At 38.5% G+C, this 20,515-nt stretch overlaps 2 protein-coding genes across 9 annotated transcripts in view; one reads left to right on the top strand and one right to left on the bottom strand.

Moving 5' to 3' along the window:
* RCHY1 (ring finger and CHY zinc finger domain containing 1) overlaps window positions 1-4,222 on the bottom strand; it is a 23,428-nt gene extending 19,206 nt beyond the window's left edge. Inside the window, exon 1 of one of the 4 annotated variants that reach the window (XM_070612773.1) lies at window positions 3,782-4,222. In XM_070612773.1, coding sequence (XP_070468874.1) covers window positions 3,782-4,222 — 441 coding nt within the window. Of the gene's footprint in view, window positions 1-3,608 lie in introns of all 4 variants that reach the window. The other 3 variants (XM_070612774.1, XM_008521961.2, XM_008521963.2) reach the window with 3 other exon arrangements.
* On the top strand, window positions 3,793-20,515 carry THAP6 (THAP domain containing 6). Of its 5 annotated transcripts, none has more exons than XM_008521958.2 (5): window positions 3,793-3,933; window positions 4,839-4,941; window positions 6,163-6,370; window positions 10,555-10,680; window positions 17,732-20,515. In XM_008521958.2, the coding sequence occupies exons 2-5, from the start codon at window positions 4,862-4,864 to the stop codon at window positions 17,987-17,989; spliced, it is 672 nt and encodes a 223-aa protein (XP_008520180.1). In that variant the 5' UTR covers window positions 3,793-3,933; window positions 4,839-4,861; the 3' UTR covers window positions 17,990-20,515. The 5 variants fall into 5 exon arrangements, with proteins under 5 accessions (XP_008520180.1, XP_070468877.1, XP_008520181.1 ...); XM_008521959.2 differs by lacking the exon at window positions 3,793-3,933 and adding an exon at window positions 4,130-4,266; XM_008521957.2 differs by lacking the exon at window positions 3,793-3,933 and adding an exon at window positions 4,131-4,382.

The raw sequence follows: 20,515 nt of genomic DNA, 5'->3' as shown, positions 1-20,515 counted from the left end.
TACAGTTCATTCCTTAAAGATTTTAACACTCAACTGGTTCCCTTTCTCTCCAACACTACTCTTCTCCTAAATCTTTGTGATCTGCACATCCACAATGATAATCCCTCCAACACCCTGAATTATCTTCCTTGACTTTCTCACTTCCAATGGCCTTGTCCTCCAACCCTCCTCAGCCACATATTCCCTTAGTCATACCATAGAAGAGTGGTTCTCAGACGTTTTGGTCTCAGGACGCCTTTACACTCTTAAAAATTACTGAGAATCCCAAAGTGCTTTTGTTTATGTGAGTTATATCTACTGACACTTATTACCATATTATAAATTAAAACTAATACGTTTTTAAAATATTACTTGTTAAAATAATAGTAACAAATTCATTACACATTAACATAACATTTTAATGAAAAATAACTGTATTTCCCCAAAAAATAGCAGGATTCTCATTTCTGCTTCTGCATTCAATCAGTTTTGGTTGAAGTATATGAAGAAACTTTGGCCTCACACAAATATGTAGCTGGAAAAAGGAAGAGTATTTTAATAGGCTTTTCAAAGAATTATGGATATTCTTCTCTGATACTATGCCAAAACTCAACAACTCTTATAATCAGTTAGTTGTAACATGGAATCTGAAATCCCATCAGTGAACTTTTCTCCCTCTGTTACACTAGAATCCACTCACCTATCTTGCACTCTGAATGTATCTTTTACCCATGCATTGGTCATTTGGAAAATATCAGTTCACTGAGTTACGCAGATCCTGCAAATGTTCACACATTTGACACGCAATATCAAAAAAGTCACATTTGTTACTATCACCACCCATTTCATCAGAAAAGTCTTTAGGTATTCAGAAGCTTTCAAGCTCACAGAGGCTAATACAAGTTTCCCAAAATTCTAGTTTTTATATGAAAGCTCAAACTTTATCAGTGCCAACTGTTTTCCTTGTAATGACAGTCTCACTTTCCTGCTTTTCAAGAAAATGCCCACCAAATACCCAAGTGTTAATAACCATAGTTCAAGCAAAACATGTTGTTCCATGAAAAAAGCAACCAGTTCAGTTCACAATCAAATTGCACAAGAGCTTTTCCTCATGAAACCACCAAACTTCAATTTGTAGAAATGTTTGATAAAAACATCTGATTTCATCAAACATGTATTAAAAAAATGCATTCAAGGGTTGAGATTTTATAAAATTAATCACTGTACCGCTTTAATGTTATCAATGACATTCTAGCTTTTTTTTTTTTAAACTATAGGTGTTGTACAGGCCACTAACTTAATTTGTGCTAAGGTGCAACAGTTTTAATCATTGCTTTTGCACACACTGAAAAAGACAAATACCGTCTTAGTATTAGACAGTAATTTTGACCTTGAGGATCCCCTAAAAAGGCCTCAGGAATCCCCCATGGTCCATTCACCATACTTTGAGAACCACTGCTCTGGAAGAAGAACTGAATGCTATTTGTATCTTAATTTCAAGCATGAAATTCTCTAACCACTACCTACTCTCTTTCCAATTAATTCCATTTCTTCCCTTGTACATACCCTGGTTTCTTCCTTCCCTCTTCATACTCCTATCCAAAATCCCCACTCTGATTACATCCAATTCTCTCCTACTCAATCTACACAGGAACAGTTGAATATGGCTAAAGAAAGAGCACCACCAAAATGACTGGTCTTACTTTTAAGTCATAACCACTAATAAAAAGCAGGCTCTTACTACCATATTTCCCTAGTCAATTTCCTCATTCTTCTCGAGTCTAGGACCCAGGATCTAAACGGTTATTTCACACCTTCTCCTCTCTCTTTAAACCTCGAACAATCTCTTCCTCACTCCTTACACTCTGATGACCTTGCTTATTTCACTAGGAAAATAGAAATAAACAAGAGACTATCCTCCCACAAACTCTATCAACCTACTCGCAAATCTACCTCATACTCCCACTTCCCTTCTGTTAGAGTCTGCAGAGTCCACGTTTTTATCTAAGACCAACTCCTCCACTTGTGCACTAAATGTCACCTTCTCTTTGGCTTCTCAAAGACAGTACTCCTACAGTTTTTCCTCTCCCTCTTGCATTGTAACACATTCTCACTTTACTGGGTCATTTCCAAGAATATACAAACATGCTGCAATATCTCCCAACTCAAAGGGGAAAAAAGTCCCATGATGTCACATCTCCCAACAACCCACAGGCTCATTTTCTTGCTCTCTTTCACAGCAAAACTCCAAGAATTGTCTATAAAGGCTATTTCCAGTTCCACCACTTCTCTCCTCTCTTGAATCCTCTCTAATCAGGCTTTGCCCCCATCTCTCCACTCAAATGTTTCTTGTCAAGATCACCAGCTACCTCTTCTTTGCCAAATTAAAGGCCAATCTTCAGTTCTTATCTTACTCAAACAGCAGCATTTGATTTAGTTGATTACTTCCTCCTTAAAACTCTTCACTTGGCCTCTGGTATTTAAGAATAATGGAGGGAGAGGGCAAAAAGCATTTCACATTCAGGGCGAAGCATCTTAAGTGCTATGACACACAGATGTGTTTGTGTGGTTTCTTGGGGGAAGAGGGGCGGGCCAAGATGCTGAATTCAGTTTTAGACCTCAGGTTTGAAAGAATAACAGAACATCTCAGTGGAAATGAAATCCTAAGGATAGCATTCAATTTCCTTACACAACACTTGGTGAATGACCAACTTTGGAAGAGCTTCATCCAGTGCAGTGGGAGGAATGTTCACCAAACCACGGGCCACAAATAAGGCTTTAGGCTGTCCTTTCGGGCCCCATACTTTATGCAAGAACTTCCATCACCCCTGTTTTACATATGGCGCAAAGAGTAGCTTGCTCAAAAACACTGAGCTGTTAAGAGGCAAAGCTAAGATTTGGGAGAAGGGCTGTGGGACTCCAAAGCTTAAGCTTTCTAAGAAAAATCTTTACACTGCTTCTTGCAAGAAAAATCAAAAACTTTAACAGAATGGGTGCCAATTTAAAAAACTCTAGAGTGACGAGGAATTTTCCTCAAAGTAGACAGCAAAAGTAACAATATATGCATACTAGGCACGTTCCCATACATAATTTCCTAATTAGTGGCAATTACGTGATTGTCTTCCTCTTTCACATGTACATTTTCCCCTTGGCAGGTTTAGGCATACTCAGTGACTCTAAAATGAAGCTGCAAACTGTAAAACTTGTTTACGACAGGAGCTGAAATCGTATTCCGATTCTCCACCGGCTTATCGCTTTCCATTATATCATCAAACACCTGAAAATAATCCTGGGGAAAAGCCAGCAGAGGCCCGGGGCTGCCTCAGTCTACTTCCAGCAGCAAAAGACTAAATAGAGAAACTCATTGATAAAGTGACCGATGTGCAAGCTCAGGCTCTTCCCAAGCAAAACGGGCTTTGCCTGCAGACTACAAAACAGGAGGAAAGGTGGGGCGCGTGGTCGCCTTGCCAAAAACGTCCTCTACGGCAGGAACCCAGGTCGAGGTGGAGAAGGTATGCTGATAAACAGCCTAGCCTCAAACTTAAGCCCAAGCCTAACTGCCTTGCCCACCCGGCCCCCAGCCCAGCCCGGCGGCAGCTCGCAGGGGAAGAGCCCATTGAAGTCGTCACCTTCAGGAGACATCCTCTGTCATAGTGCTCGCAGCCCCGCCGCCCTTGCTCTTGGCCGCGGGCGCCATCTTCCCGCGCCGAGGCCGCCATCTCCTCCACCTCCCCTCACACTGCACCGACCCTTCCCCCAGGATGAAAACGACGCCCAGAGAAGCTGCGCCGCGCTAGCGCACCCCCTCACGGCGGCAGCTGCCACCCGAACCAATATGGCGGCTGGGCACGTGACCCGGGGCAGCCGGATTTCCGGTTCCCGCGGCGACGGGGCGGAAGCGAGGAGAGACGCAATCTCTGCCGTCGACGTTAGTCGCTGCCTTCGCTGTTAACGGTAATAACTCTTGGTTGACTCTTCTTTTCCCCCATCGCTGCCCGCCCACACCCCGGGCGTGGCTCGGGGCGAGGGAGAGCGCAGCCGTGCGGAGACGCGCGATGACCCCTGAGGAAGGGCGGCTCGCCGGCCGCATCCGCACCTGTGACTGGGCGGCCCCGCCCTCTCTCCCTGCGGCGGCCCCGAGCCGCGAGAAAGGGGCGGAGCCCGCCCGACCCCGGGCTCCGAGCGCGCCCGCGCGCGCTGCTGCTTGGCGGCCGAGTTCTCGTCTCCTTGACTTGCTCTTCATTACTTCCAAATACGTATTAACGTTTCCTGTGTGCCAGTCACCAGGTAAACCGTGGGGACAAAAAGTGAGAAAAAGCACACGCCCCCACCATGCCCTCGTGGAACTCACTCGCAGGCTGGTGGGGGAGGAAGACATTGATCAGAGAATCTCTGGGATAAATGTAAGATTACAACTTTGTGAAGTGCTGGGAGGGACACATGTGTGTTCTACGAGGGCTAATAATAGAGGGGATCTGACTTGATCTGGGTGTCAGGGAAGGTTTCCCTGGAGAAGCAACACAGGCTGAAAGATGAGCAGGAGTTAGTATGCCAGGAGGAGTCAGGGTGCAAAGGCCTAGTGGCAGAGGGAACGAGGTGCCTGGAAGAAGCGGTGGTTGGGAAATGTGCAAGCCTACGGAACTGAAATCAGACTCCTCAGTGCATAGCTAAATATGACTTGGCTTATTAAAGAGCCAAGGCCTTGGAAAATGTCACTAACAAAGCTGCAGGTGTTGGAAGAAAATATTTGCTTTTGGCTTCTAACATGATTTCATGATATCTAAAACATACAGGGAAAGGTGAATATGTTCCCCTTAGCTTTGAAGTTACTAACTTTTACCATTTTAATTTTCTTTCAGTTCTGTTATGAGTTGCTAAAATCATGGTGAAATGTTGCTCGGCCATTGGATGTGCTTCTCGCTGTTTGCCAAATTCCAAGTTAAAAGGACTGACATTTCACGTGTAAGATTTTGCTGTAGTTAAGCCAACCACTTTTGACTGTTATAAAAAGCAAAAGACAGTTCTACTTGAACCTTCGATTTTGAACTGTAGTTCCCAAATCCTTTTTAAATAACCTCTTTAGTTAAATTTGAAGTGACAGCAATATGTTTATACTTCTATAATTTAGTTTAGAAGTTTAAGATACATGCCAGGGTATCAGAAGCTGGTTAATAAAAATATCAAACTTACTTTTGCTAATATTATTACTCTGCATTTTAACATACCTGCAACGAAATTCAGTGTTTTTTACATCTAGTTTACAATCTGAAGGAAGGAAGGATCTTTGCCCAAATATATTCTGTGTTTTCTATTTAGAAATAGATCAAGCTAGGGTTGTAGAGAAAAAATATAAATTACAAGTTCAGACCAGGAGTTCTTTAGCTCTGTTGCAAATAAATCAGGATGATCCTAATTTAGTATTTCAGCCTTTCTTCTGACAGCATAGGAAAGAAGGAGCAATAAGATTTAATGATTATTCATTTGCTAAAGGTTTATTTTGCTGCTTTTGTGCCAGGTTCTGTGCTATGTGTTAGAGAAAGATCTGCTAACTACTTTGCTAAGTATGAGGACGTAAAAAATGAGTATGTGTATCCTCTCTTATTCTAACAAGGATTTTCACAACCAGCTTGGAAAATTGAAAGAGAGATGGTTATTGGCCTCCAGATCTCTCGAAATACTTCTGATCTCCAGAACTCTAAGCTCTGCAGCTGTTCTCTGCGTTCATTCATTAAGCATTTATAGACCTCTGGTGTATTCAGTGGTACTCTAAGCAATTTTCTGATGCTGATAGAAGAATGAAAGTACAGGGGCTGTGTTCAGCTGGGATAAATTCTAGATATCACTTCAGATAGGAAAAGGCCCAAGTGATATTCTTTACCATGTATAGGTGAAAAAAACCCTTCATTGTGGATCTTACCATAAGGTGTTAAATATCCGTTGAAACTTTTTTCTTTATGATATGAGAAAAATTGAAATGAGGACCATAGGTCTGCAGCATGATTGGTAGAAAAATCTGACTATTAAAACTGAAAATTATGAAAGCATGAATCATGGTGGTTTCCTAAATATTCCAGTTCCCCAGAGTAATAGCAGACTCGTTAAGGAATCAATTTAGTCACAGCCTTAATTCAACTATATATCAATAGTGTTTAATTTTAAAATCCTTTTTATATTTTTTTCCAGATTCCCCACAGATGAAAATGTCAAAAGAAAGTGGGTCCTAGCAATGAAAAGACTTGATGTGAATGCTGCAGGCATTTGGGAGCCTAAAAAAGGAGATGTATTGTGTTCCAGGCACTTTAAGAAGACAGATTTTGACAGAAGTGCTCCAAATATTAAACTGAAGCCTGGAGTCATTCCTTCTATCTTTGAGTCCCCATCTCACTTACAGGTTTGTTTATGAGATACTGCTTACCGTCATTACCCACTTTCTGTGGTACTGTAAGAACCTTCACCACTCTTGCAACATTTTTACTGCTTGAATATTCGTTGGAAGTCCATTCTTGGAGCTTTTAAATTTGTAAGCTGCTCCTTCAGCTTTTCCAGTGTGTAGTAGGAGTATTTTGCCAGTAGGTGCTCAGAAATATTTGGTCGTTAGTAAGGTTTGGTGAAGTGGACTGACTTTAGGAGTTGGCGTAACTCAAGTTTTGTGTCCAAAAACTGGAGGTTAACATAAGAGGATTGAACTCAAGTTCCAAGTGGGCGGTCCTCCTCAGGCTGGAGCCCAAGTCAAGAGCAGAGCCACTAACAGGACCAAAGTATACTTTTAGGGCCACAAGTTTAAAGCCTGCATAGGACTAAAAGGAAGAAAACCAAAAGAAATAAGAACAGGAGAAGGAAAAGAGAGAAAAAGTCAGAAAAAGAAAATGAAAGGATTATATAAGTAAACTCTAATTGCGTTTCCTGGGTTTTCTCAGTGATGTTAGTGCCATGGGTTGGCTGCCTCCCCCTCAGTAACTCTTGACTTCATATGCCTGAAAGTGTATTTGCTCCTAGACGCTGTAGACTGACCACCTCCAACGTGGAAAATTCAGGGAGAACCTGTGACTTCCCACAATAGTAACGAGCTTCCATTGAAAGCTGTCTCCCTCCTTCCTGACAGCTGGAGACAAGGGAGGGAGTCCAGAAGTGCACCAGCTCCCAGGCGGGCTTGGTCACTTTCTGCACTTGCTCATATTCCAGTGCCTGAGTGATCGAGCAGAGACTGCCTCACTTTCTTCTGTATTAATAAATGTGTAGTTACTTGAGCAATTTGCTCTAAAGGGTTTGTTTTCCTATAGCAAGGTGTCCTCCAGCTGTAATGTTAAGACGACCTTAAGAAATGTGGGCATAATAAATAAACCATAAATTACTAGCTTTCAAAAGCTACTATTTATTTCCTTATAACAAAGAAATTTTTAATTATAGGAAATTAGATGATACAAGCAACAGGAAAATAAAAATTAATAATAATCACATAATCTAGAGATAATACTGTTAACACTTTGATATGTATCTTTCCAGTCATTTGTGTGCATGTTGGTATATAAATTCATCTATATCTGTTCTTACAAAAATAGAATTACACTGTATATCCTTTATTTCTTATTTGCTTCTCTCTCTCTCTCCCTCTCTCTTTTTTTAATAACACTTATATAGTGTTTATTGTGTGCCAGGCACTATTCTAAGCACTTCATACATACATATATTAATTTATATATATATAAACTCATTAAGTCTTCACAACAACCATATGAGTAAACAGTATCATTATTTTCATTTTACCACTTGAGGAAACTGAGGCCAGGAAGGCTGGAATACTTTCCCCAGGCTCACACAGCTATTAGATGGCAGAGGCTGGATTTGAATCAGGCATTTTGGTTCCAGAGTCCACTGTTAACTACTATTTTCCATGATGTTAAATATTTTTCCACAACAATGGCTTTCAAACTTTAGTCTACGTAAGAGTTATCCAGGGAGCTTGTTTAAAATGCAGACTCTTGTGTCCCCCCTTCCAGAGAATTTGATTCGGTAAGTTTGGGTTGGAGTCTAGAAATCTGCACTTTGTAACAAGCACCCCACATGATTGGGTTGCAGATCTGTGGATCACGGGGTTTTTTTTTTTTAAAGATTTTATTTTTCCTTTTTCTCCCCTAAGCCCCCTGGTACATAGTTGTATATTTTTAGTTGTGGGCCCTTCTAGTTGTGGCATGTGGGATGCCGCCTCAGCATGGCTTGATGAGTGGTGCCATGTCCGCGCCCAGGATCCGAACTGGCGAAACTCTGGGCCGCCAAAGCAGAGTACACGAACTTAACCACTCGGCCACAGGGCCAGCCCCTGGATCACGTTTTTAAGAGAAACCTATATAGAACATCAATTTTTTAAACTAAATTTTATATTGACATGTAACATATATATAGAAAAGGGCACACATTGTAAGTGTACAGAGCAATAAATCTTCACTGAATGAATACACTGATGTAACTCCCCTCAGACCAAGATACAGAATATTACCAGGGCCCCAGAAGCCTTCTTCATGCCATTTCCCAGTCCTTACACCCCCGAAGGTGACTACTATCCTGACTTCTGTCACTGTCAGTTATATAAATGGAGTCATACTGTATCTACTCTGGCTTCTTTAGCTCAACATTTTGTTTGCCTGATTCATCGACATTGTAGTGTGTGATAATAGTCCACTTATTTTCTTTGCAATATAGTGTTCCATTTTGTAAATGAACTATACTTTTTCCAGTCTACTGTTGATGAACATTTGGGTGGTTTTCACTTTGGGGCAATTATGAATGGTGCAACTATGAACATTTTTGTCCATGTCTGTTGGTGCACTTATGTACACATTTCTCTAGAGTATATGTACACTTCTGTAAGAAGTGGAATTGCTGGGTCCCAGGGGTTTGTATGTTTAGCTTGAGTAGATATTGCCGTAGTTTTCCAAAGTTCTGCCAATTTATAGTCCCATTCTGAGCATATAAAAGTTCCTCTGGTTCCATATCCTCGCCAATACTTGGTGTTGGTTTTATAGAACACTTTTAATGACCATTTAACAGTTGATCCTATGTATGAACAATAGTTTATGTAATCAATCCTCACAATGGGTTGTAGGTTATCATCTTTCACTATTTTAAACAGCAAGTATAATGAACATTATTGTAGCTAAAACTTTGTACATATCCTAAAAAAAATTTCTGGAAATAAAATTGTTGGATCAAAATTATACACATTTTTAAGGCTTTTGCTTTTAATACAAATCACCCAAAGGCCCATGAAAAATTGTGCAGAATCCACTAATCTACTCCCATACTAGCTATGCACAAAAATGTCTGTCCACCCTAATCCTCAGTATGAGTTATGTTGTTAACCTTTGCTAAAATTGATAGGCAGTCAATTTTATTGATTTCTCTTGATTTCTTTAAATATTCGTGAGTTTCTACATTTTTTCGTGTGTTTATTAGACATTTGTACTACTTCTTTTGTGAATTACTTATTCGGGTCCTCTTCTGTTTTCATCTTTTTCTAAGCTATTTTGTAAAAACACGATCTATTGAAGATATGAATCATTTAATTGCCATCTTTGTTGTAGTTACTTTTTGTTGTTTGTCTTTAGTTCTAATTATGAAGTTGGTTTGTTTTGTTTTTTGACATTCACACTTTTTCTTAGTAGTAGTAAATTCTGTATTTTCTCTTGAGTTGTCTGATTTTAGCCTTCCCCACCTTAAGATCATATAAATATTCCCTATTTTTTCCCTAGTTCCTCATGGTTTCATTTTTACATAAATTTTCAGTACATAGAATTTCATCATGGTTTATTATATGTAAAGGATGTAACTGTTTTTCCTTTTTTTATAGCTGAAATTATTTTTTTAAAGCGTATGAACAGATATTTTATTTATTTTATTTTACTTTTTTTTTTTAGCTTTCAGATGTACATTGTAATATATTTCGAATATATTCTGTGTAGATTACATCATGTTCACCACCCAAAAACTAATTATGGTCCATCACCACACATGTGAGCCTAATCCCCTCTTTTGCCCTCCCCCCTTCCCCTAGGGTAACCACCAATCCATTCTCCGTTGCTATGTGTTTGTTTGTCATTGTTTTTATCTTCTACTTATGAGTGAGATCATAGGTATTTGACTTTCTCCTTCTGACTTGTTTCACTTAGCATAGTACCCTCTAATTAGTTCTCTTTTACATGATTTATAGCCTTTCTTCATTTATTCAGAATGCCAAATTTTATTGTAAAGGCTTTTATCTACTTGATCTACTTCTAGATTTTTCTGTGTAGTCTTAAGAGAGTAGCACATTATTTCAACTATTGTACTGTGTAACATATTTTTAATATGCTCCCTCATTTTCACTCTTCTTTTTTTAGGAAAATTTGTGTTTTCAGGTAAACTTTAGAGTTAGCGGGAAGTTACTTTAATCTTAGTGGAATTTAAAATTTATTGACATTTAAAAGCAAATCCATGAGAAGAAATATTGCATTAATTTTATTACACAAAGTTTAAACAGGAATAAAAATGTAAAAAAGGGCAGAAGTGTCAACAGTGATTGTTGTTAACTATCCTTAACAGGGGAAAAGAGAGAAGCTTCACTGTAGGAAAAACTTCACCCTCAAAACCCTTCCCGTCACAAACCGCAATCGCCAGTTGGTTGGTGCTTCCTCGTGTGTGGAAGAATTCCAATCCCAGTTCATATTTGTAAGTAAAATTACTCACTGAGCTAACATTGATATTTTTAAGATGAACATGTCCTCTTCATTAGGATTAAATGAGGGATTTAGGTGTTTGAGGATTTTTTTTTTTATATGTATTGTCCAAAAGTAATATTGCTTCCCAGGGCCATTATAATTTATTTATCCATAGCAAAAATATGGAGGTAGTTAATCATTTGGTTACGTATTTAGTTCAAAGAATGATTTTGCAAGGATATTTCTACCAAGAAAATGCAATAATTAATTCTTCCTTTTTAGGTACTGTATTTTCTATATGGAAATATCTAATTAAAAAATAGTTATGTCTTTAGGTTTTCTTGAAGAACCGTCGTACATGTACAGAGCATTCAAGCTTACATTTATTTATTCATCTCATTGCTTCTTCATCTTAGAGCCTGGAACCCAGATCTGGTTTACTGTCCTGATGACAATAACTTTATAAGAGTTCTTGATGTCAGGCAGTGGTAATCTTCCAACTTTGTTCTTTTTCAAAGTTGCTTTAGATATTCTAGGTCTTTTGCATTCTCATATGAATTTTAGAATCACTCTTTAACAATTTCTACAGGAAAGGCTACTGGAACTTTGATTGAGATTGTGTTGAATCTACAGATCCATTTGGGAAGAATTGGCGTCTTGATAAGACTTTCTTAAGTCTTTCAACTCATGAACTCATTGTATCTCTTAATTCATTCAAGTATTTAACGTCTCCCAGCAGTATTTTATAGTTCTCAGTGTAGACGTCTGTCATTTCATTTGTTAGATTTATCCCTAACTATTTTATCTGGATGCTATTATAAATGTTATCAGTTTATTTACTGCTAGTATATGGAAATTCAGTTGATTTTTGTATTGATTTTGTATTGTATCTGGGAAACTTGCTAAACTCACATATTAATTATAAAAGCTTTTTTATAGAAGCTGGCAGATTTTCTATATTGTCTGTCATTAAAAACAGGGGTTTTTTTGTTTTTTTCTTTTTTGTAGGGAAAGATTTGCCCCAAGCTAACATCTGTCGCCTATCTTCCTCTTTTTTTCTTTCTTCCTCCCCAAAGCCCCAGTGCATTGTTGTATATCCTAATTGTAACTTCTTCTAGTTCTTCTATGTGAGCAGCCACCACAGCATGGCACTGACAGACAGGTGGTGTGGTTCTGTGACTGGGAAGCAAACCCAGGGCCACTGAAGCAGTAAGCACCAAACCTTAACCACTAGGCCCTCAGGGCTGGCTCTTAAAGACAGTTTCCATTCTTCCTTTCCAACATGGATGCCTTTCACTTCTTTTTCTTGCTTTATTACACTGTCTTGAACCTCCAGGACTGTGCTAAATAGAGGCACTGAGAACTGACCTCCACACCTTGCTCCTCACTTTAGCAGGAAGGCATTCAGTCTTTCACCATTAAATGTGGTGTTAGCTGTAGGTTTTTTGTAAATGCCTTTTACCAGGTTGAGGAAGTGCCTTTCTCTTCCTGGTTTGCTGAGAGTCTTTGTCAGAACTGAATGTTAGTTTTGTCAAATGCTTTTTCTGTATCTATTGAGAGACCATATGGTTCTTCTCTTTTAGTTTAATATGATTAGTTACATCAATTGATTTTTGAATGTTAAACAAGCCTTGCATTCCTGGAATAAACCCTACTGCTTCATGATGTATTATCCCTTTTATATATTGTTGGATTGGATTGTCAGCATTTTATTTAGAATCTTTCACGTTCAAGAGGCATATTGGCATGTAGTTTTCTTTCCTTTAATGTCTTTGACTGGTTTCAGTATCAGAATAATGCTGACTTCAAAGAATGAGTTGGAAAGTATTGCCTCCTTTTCGATTTTCTGGAAGAGTTTGTAGAGAATTGGTATTATTTCTTCCATAAATACTTGATAGAATTCCCCAGTAAAACATCTGGGCCAGTAATTTCTTTGTGGGAAAGATTTTGGTAGCTTGTGTCTTCCAAGGAATTTGTCCATTTCATCTCAGTTATCAAGTTTATTAGCTTAAAATTGTTCATAGCATTTCCTTATTATCCTTTTAATGTCTATAGAATCTATGGTGATATCATCCCTTCCATTTCTGATATTGGTAATTTGTTTCTTTTCTCTTTTATTGCTGATCAGACTGCCTAGAGATTTATCAATTTTGTTGATCTTGTGAAAGAACCAGCTTTCATTGATTTTCTCACTTTTTTGTTGTTTTTCTTTTCTACTTCAATGATTTCCACTCATCTTTATTATTTCCTTTATTCTACTTATTTCAATAAAATTGGCTCATCTTTTTCTAGTTTCTTTAAAGGGAAGCTGAGGTCATTGATATGAGGCTTCTTCCATTCTTTTTTTTTTTTTTTTTTTGGTGGGGAAGATGATTGGCCCTGAGCTAACATCCATTGCCAATCTTGCTCTTTTTGCTTGAGGAAGATTGTCACTAAACTAACATCTGTGCCAGTCTTCCTCTATTTTGTATGTGGGACACTGCCACAGCGTGGCTTGATGAGCGGTGTGTAGGTCCACGCCCAGGATCCAAACTTGTGAACCCCAGGCCGCCAAAGCAGAGCACATGAACTTAACCACTACACCACCAGGCTAGCCCCAAGGTTCCTTTCTTTCCAGTGTAGGCATTTATTGATATTAATTTCTCCCTAAGTGTTGCTTTAGCAGCCTTCCACAAATTAAATATGTTTTAATTTTCACTTAGTTCAAAATACTTTCAAATTCCATTTTGGTTTTTTCTTTGACCCATAGGTTATTTAGAAGTGTGCTATGTAGTTTCCAAATATTAGGGAATTTTCCAGATATCTTTCTATTAATTTCTAATTTAATTCTCTTATGATCAGAGAATATACATTGTATGACTTGAAATTGCTTGAAGTGCTTTTAAATTCATTGAGACACATAGCCTAAAATATGGTCTATTTTGGCAAATATTTTGTGTGCTTTTACAAAGAATGTGCATTCTGCTAATGTTAGCTAGAATATTTTGTAAATGTCAATTAGGTCAAATTGTTTGATGGTGTTTTCAAATCTTCATCCTTAGTAAATTCCTGTCTACTTGTTCTACCTATTATTGAGAGAGAGGCGTTTAATCTTCCAGTGTAGTTGTGGATTTGTCTAATTCTCCTTGCAGTTGTGAGTTTTTGCTTGTTACATTTTCAGCACTGTTATTCGGTACTAAATGTTTAGGATTCTTATGTCTTGATAAGTTAACCCCTTTTTTATTACAAAATGACCTCCTTTATCCCTGGTAATGTTCTTTGCTCCGAAATCCACTTTATCTGATAATAATATTACACACTCTAACACTCTTTTTATTAGTCTTATCATAGTATATCTTTTTCCACTCTTTTACTTTCAACCTATTTGTGTCTTTTATCTTTGAAGTGCATTTTTTGTAGGCAGCATATACTTTTGGATCTTGGTTGTTTTTTTAAAGCTAGTAATTTCTGTCTTTTAATTGGGTTAGTTAGGCCATTTAATTTAGTGTGTTTATTGGTGTGATTTGGTTTAAATCTGTTATCTTATTTTTTTCCTATTTGTCCCATTTGGTCTTCGTTCCCATTTTCTTCTTTTTCTGCCTTCTTTTGGATTGACTAACATTTTTCATGATTCCATTTTCTCTCTTATTTTTGACTCATCAGCTATAACTCTGTTTAATTTTATTAGTTACTTTTGGGTCCATAGCATGCATCTTTAATTTATCCCAGGCTATATTCAAGTGATATTGTTTCACTTCACGTATGGTATGAGAATCTTAAACCATACTTTCATTTCTCCTCTCCCAAGCTTTGTGCTATACTGCTATACATTTTACTTTTACATATGCTATAAACCCAACAGTACATTGTTATTATTTTTGTTTAAACAGTAGATTGTCTTTTAAAGAGATTTAAATAAGAAAAAAATCTGGTCCATCACCCATGTAGCTGCCCTTGCCAGGGCTTTTCATTCCTTGTGTTTGTCCATATTTCCATCTGGTGTCATTCTGTCTGAGGACTTCAACATTTCTTACAGCGTAGCTATGCTGATGATGAATTCTTTCAGCTTTTATATGTCTGAGAAAATCATTATTTAATCTTTGTTTTGGAAAGATATTTTCTCTAGGTTTGGGGATTTTGGGTTTTTTTTTTTTTAGTTCTTTAAAGATAGTGCTCCACTGTATTCTCACATGCATTGTTTCTAATGAAAAATCTACTGTCATCCTTATCTTTATTCTCTGTACCTAACATTTGGTTCTTTCTTTGCTTTTAAGAATTTTTCTTTTCCAATGGTTTTGAGTAATTTGATTATGATATACCTTAGTTTAGTTTTCTTGATACTTCTTATGCTTGGGATTTGTTGAGCTTCTTTATCTAGGAGTTTTTAGTTTTCATCAAACTTGGAAAAAAATTTTGGCCATGATTTCTTCAAATATCTCTTTGTACCTCCACTTTTCTTTCCTCTCCTTTGGGGATTCTAATTTCCTGTGTATTAGGCTGTTTGAAGTTGTGCCACTGCTCACTGATGCTCTGTTGACTTTTTGTTCTCTTTTTGTTTTGCTTTTTTTATATTCCCTTTTCTCCCTATAGTCCATTCTGAATAGTTCATATTGCTGTATCTTCACCTTCACTACTCTTTTCTTTTGAATTGTCTAATCTACCGTTAATCCCCTCCAGTGTGTTTTTCACCTCACACGTTGTAGTTTTTATCTGTAGATCTTCTGATTCTTTTTATATCTTTCATGTCTCTACTTAACTTTTTGAACATGTAGAATACAGTTTTAATCATGTGTGTCTGTGTGTGAGGAAGATTGGCCCTGAGCTAACATCTGTTGGCCATCCTCCTCTTTTTGCTTGAGGAAGATTGTCTCTGAGCTAACATCCATGCCGATGTTCCTCCATTTTATGTGGGATGTCACCACAGTGTGGCCTGATGAGTGGTGCTAGGTCCGTGCCCAGGATCCGAACCTGTGAACCCAGTGCCACCGAAGCAGAGCACACAAACTTAACCACTACACCATTGGGCTGGCCCCTAATAACTTTCTTAATTCCTTTGTCTGCTAATTCTAATGTTTGCATCAGTTCTGGGTTGATTTCCATTGTTTTCTTTCTCTCTTATTATGGCTCACGTTTTCCTGCTTCTTTGCATGCCTGGTAAATTTGTGTGTCACACATTGTGGAGTTTACTTGGCTGGATGCTGGATCTTTTTGTGTCCTTTATTCTTGAGCTTAGTTCTGGGTACCATTAAGTTCTCTGGAAACAGTTTGATCCCTTTGAGTTTTGCTTTGTTAGGCAGGACTAGAGCAGTGCCCGGTCTAGGGCTATTCTCCACTGCTCAGCAAGGCTCTTTTGTATACTCTATTCAATACCCCATGACTCTTAAAATTTTCTGCTCTGGCTGGTGGAAATAGTGGCATGTCCTCTGAGCACAGAGCACTCCTAATCTTTTCTGGTCATTCTTTCCTCGGCTGTGGGCAGTTCCCTTACATGCATGCACTGATCTTATTCAGTGAAATACTCACGAGGGAGTCTCTGAACATCTCCAGAGTTCTCCCTTTGTGCAGCTCTCTCCTCTCCAGTACCTTGTCTGTGAACTCCAGCCACTTGGCCTCCCTGGACACTTTGCACTGTCTCCTCACCCTGTCTGCCAAGGTCTGCCTGGGTTTCCTCTCCTCGCACTGAAGCCTAGAAACTCTCTCAGGACGAGAAGCTGGGCAATCATAGGGCTCACTTCTCTGGTTCCCATCTCTCTGTGATTGCTGGCTTCCTTGCCTGATGTTTGTTATCTTCAAAACGTTTTTTATGTCTTTTGCCCGCACATTGGTTTTTTTAGACAGAAGTCAGTCCAGTCTGTTATTTCATCTTGGCTGGAAACGAAAGTCCTCTTGACTAATTTTAATATTAAATAACAGCTTTTCAAAATTATTTTATAGCAGTTTATAAAATACGTCAGTGTTATTTTCCCTATTTTTGAGTGAAAAGTAAGTATACCCAGCAAATGTAAGCATAACTATAATAGATATTGACAGAGCTTAAATTGTTTCTTTAAAAATCAAAGACTGGGGCCAGCCCCGTGGCCGAGTGGTTAAGTTCGCACACTCCACTTCGGCGGCCCAGGGTTTCACCAGTTCAGCTCCTGGGTGCGGACATGGCACCGCTCATCAGGCCACACTGAGGTGGCGTCCCACATAGCACAACCAGAGGCACTCACAACTAGAATCTACAACTATGTACTGGGGGGCTTTGGGGAGAAGAATTTAAAAAAGAAGGTTGGCAACACTTGTTAGCTCAGGTGCCAATCTTTAAAAAAAATCCAAGACCAGAGCCAGCCCTGCTGGCCTAGCAGTTAAAGTTTGGCACACTCCGCTTCAGCGGCCCAGGTTCACTTCCAAGGCACAGAACCACACCTCTGGTCTGTCAGTAGCCCTGCTGTGGCAGCAGCTCTGGTAGAAGAACCAGAAGAACTTAGAACTATGCACAACTATGTACTGGGGCTTTGGAGCAGGGAGGAGGAAGGGAAAAAAAAGGAGGAAGATCGGCAACAGATGTTAGCTTAGGGCAACTCTTCCTCTGCAAAAAAAAAAAATCCAAGACCAGAGTTCTCTCTAAATCCATAACACCCAGCCTGAGGACCTGCTCCAGTTCTCCTCTCCTGTCATCCCTTATAAAGTGAAATATTCATCAAAATAAAGTACCCCAGTTAAAGTTTAACAGTTTAAGTTTGTTTGATAGGTAAAAATTAAACTTAGCAGGCCCACACTTAGGGAACAGAATCTGTATACTCATTGTGAGTGTCAGGGTTTTCATAGCAGATCCCTCCCCCTGGAGAAGAAGTGCTTCCCATCCATAGGATTCTGCACTCTTCATGCAGGCCTAGCCTTAGACAAACGAGCAAGGCCTTAGACAATTGAAATACTGCTTCCACCCCTGTCCTCTTCCTGTGTTCTTTAAACCTTCTGATATCACCAACTTAACAGTCTTCCTTAAGCAACATAAATGAAGAAACAGCTGAGGCCTAGTTTTAAGCTTTTTTCTAACTACTTGTCAGTCTGGTTTAATAACTTGGTGTTTATGTTTTTAGGAGCATAGCTACAGTGTAATGGACAGCCCAAAGAAACTTAAGCATAAATTAGATCATGTGATCAGCGAGCTAGAAGATACCAAGAAAAGTCTGCGGAATGTTTTAGACCGAGAAAAACGTTTCCAAAAATCCTTGAGGAAGACAATCAGGGAATTAAAGGATGAATGTCTCATCAGCCAAGAAACGGCAAACAGACTAGAAGCTTTCTGCTGGGAGTGTTGTCAGGAAAGCATAGAACGAGACTATTTCGTGAAGTGATTTTGTGTTATGTCCTACCTAAAACTGACATTGGTACAGCCTTTTAGAAAATAATTCTCACTTACCATCAGTAAATAGTACCTGTCATTTAGAGTGCTTCCTTGGGTCCTCTGCAGCATTCCGTATTATAGTTGTTATCAAAGGCTTCTTTTGAAGACATGCAGAAATTTGCGCTCAGTTATGTTTTTGTGTGACTTGTGACAATTGTGTTTTTGTAGACCTAAACTAGTGCCAGGTCACTATTGTAAGATGTTAAAAGATCAAGAAAGTTCTGCAGGACTGAGGAAATTATGTCAAATCAGCCACATTAAGCTGTAGTGGTAGGAACTTGGTACTTCTTCAGCGGCCTCAGATTTTTGGCTTCAAAGGAGTGCCTTTACTTATGTGTGCTTTAGGGTAAGTACGTTGAATTGTACTTGAAATGTACTTTACTATAAAGCAGAATTCATTTATAACACAAATCCATCTTGGATCCAATCCAAGGTGCTTTTGTTACCATTAATAGCAAAAGATCTTTTTACAAGGCATCCCGTGGCGCTAACCCTGAGAACAGCATACAGTGCAGAACTTCTGACTTTTAATGTTGTTCAGAGCCAAGTTAAGAAGACCCCTGATGAAGTTTCAGTTTTTCGGGACACACGTCATCCTCCTCACTAGGAGCACGTTGATGTAAACCAGCCTAGCTTTAAAAAATGGTAAAGGGTCATAAATCTGATTTTTAAATGGTTCGTTACTCTGACAGTTCTCCTGAACATTTTGTTTCATGATTGTTATTTCATCATAAAAATATATCTTCAAAATCCGAATGCCAGCACAAGCTGGATACTTTGAATGCTGCTTATATTTTGCAGAAAGTAATATTGCTGGCATTTTTAAAAATACAAAATATAGAAGAAACCATTTAAAAATAATGTTATGGCTCTTCCAGTTGAAATAGGATTGGAGAAAAGGTTACAATATTTCCTTTAATTAGGAGAGTAGATTACTATCCAAGAGGTTTTATTTAAAGACTAGGCAAGGAAAACAGCAGCTTTAGAATAGCTTTTTGCTGAACTTACAAAAGAATAACTCTTAGCTATTTTTTGATTGATTCAAGTATCAGAAATTTAGGTTGTCTCCTAATTTCTTAGTAAAAACAACTGAAATTAAGAGCCATAGATACTGTGGTTAAAGTAAAAATTACTAGCCCAAAGCCAAATTCTACTTTGAAACACATGTACATCTATGAACCTCATTCAGGTGTCTATGCTATAGTAGTTAGAATTTGAGTATCAGTTATTTCAGTGTGTTAACTAGAAATGAACTGTGTTTTGTGCTGAAATGCTCATTGTCATTTTATTTGTGTTATATTAATATCAGTAAGGATATGGTCACGTGAATTTTTTTTATATTTGAGAATTTTCTGTGTTAATGCATGTCATATTTCTATGTAGGATTCCAAACCTTCCCTCTAAACGGGATTTTACCCACATTTGAGAAATGAGTATTATGCTAAGAAGAAATCACCAAGGTCATCTTTTTACTACCTTAAAACAAAACCTCTCATTAGCTACTCATTATTTATTTTAGTTATTTAATTTTGAATTCATAATGGACACTCTAATGGAGTTTGGGTGTGATCTTGGATTTTATGGAGATTCTGTGATAGAGGTGGAGACCTTTTCCCTCACCTTTTTTTTTGAGTATAAAAATTAAAGTCAATGGAGAATGGAGAAAAGTAAGAGGATAGCTCCAATTCTGTGGATCCATTGTCTAAATTCTGTTATCCGGTGTCTGATTCTAGCTCTCTACTGGCTGCTTAGAATAAATCAAGCACAGGAGACCTCTCCAAGAGTCAAGTCCCAGTTTCTGCCACCATCTCAGTTGCCACAGTCACTTTACTACATATTCAGAGAGAATTCAGCCCTAGTCTTCTTTTTTATTGGTCTTAGTGTCACTGAGAGAGAGCAAGAACTGTTGGCCAAATATTGGTATCATCAAGGACCTGGAGCCACCCATTTGCTCTTTATTTTTATGGAGAAATGATTACCGGTAGAAATCTGATATAAGAAGTAGGGTCCTTCCCACCTGCCACCCCAAACGAATGCCTGAACACAGTGTATACCTCAGTCCACTGTTCCCAGAGGTTCCATTTTGGCCTGGGGAAGAACTGTCCTGTGCAGAGCACAACCAGTCATCCCCCACCAGAGGGCCCTCAGGCCCCGAGCCCAGCCTAAGGACCTCACTTTCCTTTAAAGCTGGGCGTGGCCTCCGGATCCTGGAACAAACCAATACACCACTTCAACCTCAGCACCAAATCAGGTACGAAGGACTTGACATGGCATTTTTCTCCATATCAAGTTTAAATCTCTAAAAATAGACTTTGGTTGCTAAAGATAATCACAATTATACCATAGTCTTTGATTTGAGAGAAGATGTATTAAAATATATATTTTAGTTTTAATAAAAAGATGAAATTATTACAGAAATAATGGAGGGGTGAAGAATCCATTATATATTTGAAAAATAAAATATTTTCTCCAGTAA

Source organism: Equus przewalskii, chromosome 3 (assembly GCF_037783145.1).
Source record: "Equus przewalskii isolate Varuska chromosome 3, EquPr2, whole genome shotgun sequence".
Taxonomy (NCBI): Eukaryota; Metazoa; Chordata; class Mammalia; order Perissodactyla; family Equidae; genus Equus; species Equus przewalskii.
This window is presented reverse-complemented; position numbering and strand designations above follow the sequence as displayed.

Excerpts from the sequence above, each read along its gene's own strand:
- THAP6 (XM_008521958.2), top strand. The coding sequence starts at position 4,862 with ATGGTGAAATGTTGCTCGGCCATTGGATGTGCTTCTCGCTGTTTGCCA. Across the intron at positions 6,371-10,554 it reads AGTCCCCATCTCACTTACAG|GGGAAAAGAGAGAAGCTTCA; the intron begins GTTTGTTTATGA and ends TATCCTTAACAG. Across the intron at positions 10,681-17,731 it reads TCCAATCCCAGTTCATATTT|GAGCATAGCTACAGTGTAAT; the intron begins GTAAGTAAAATT and ends TTATGTTTTTAG.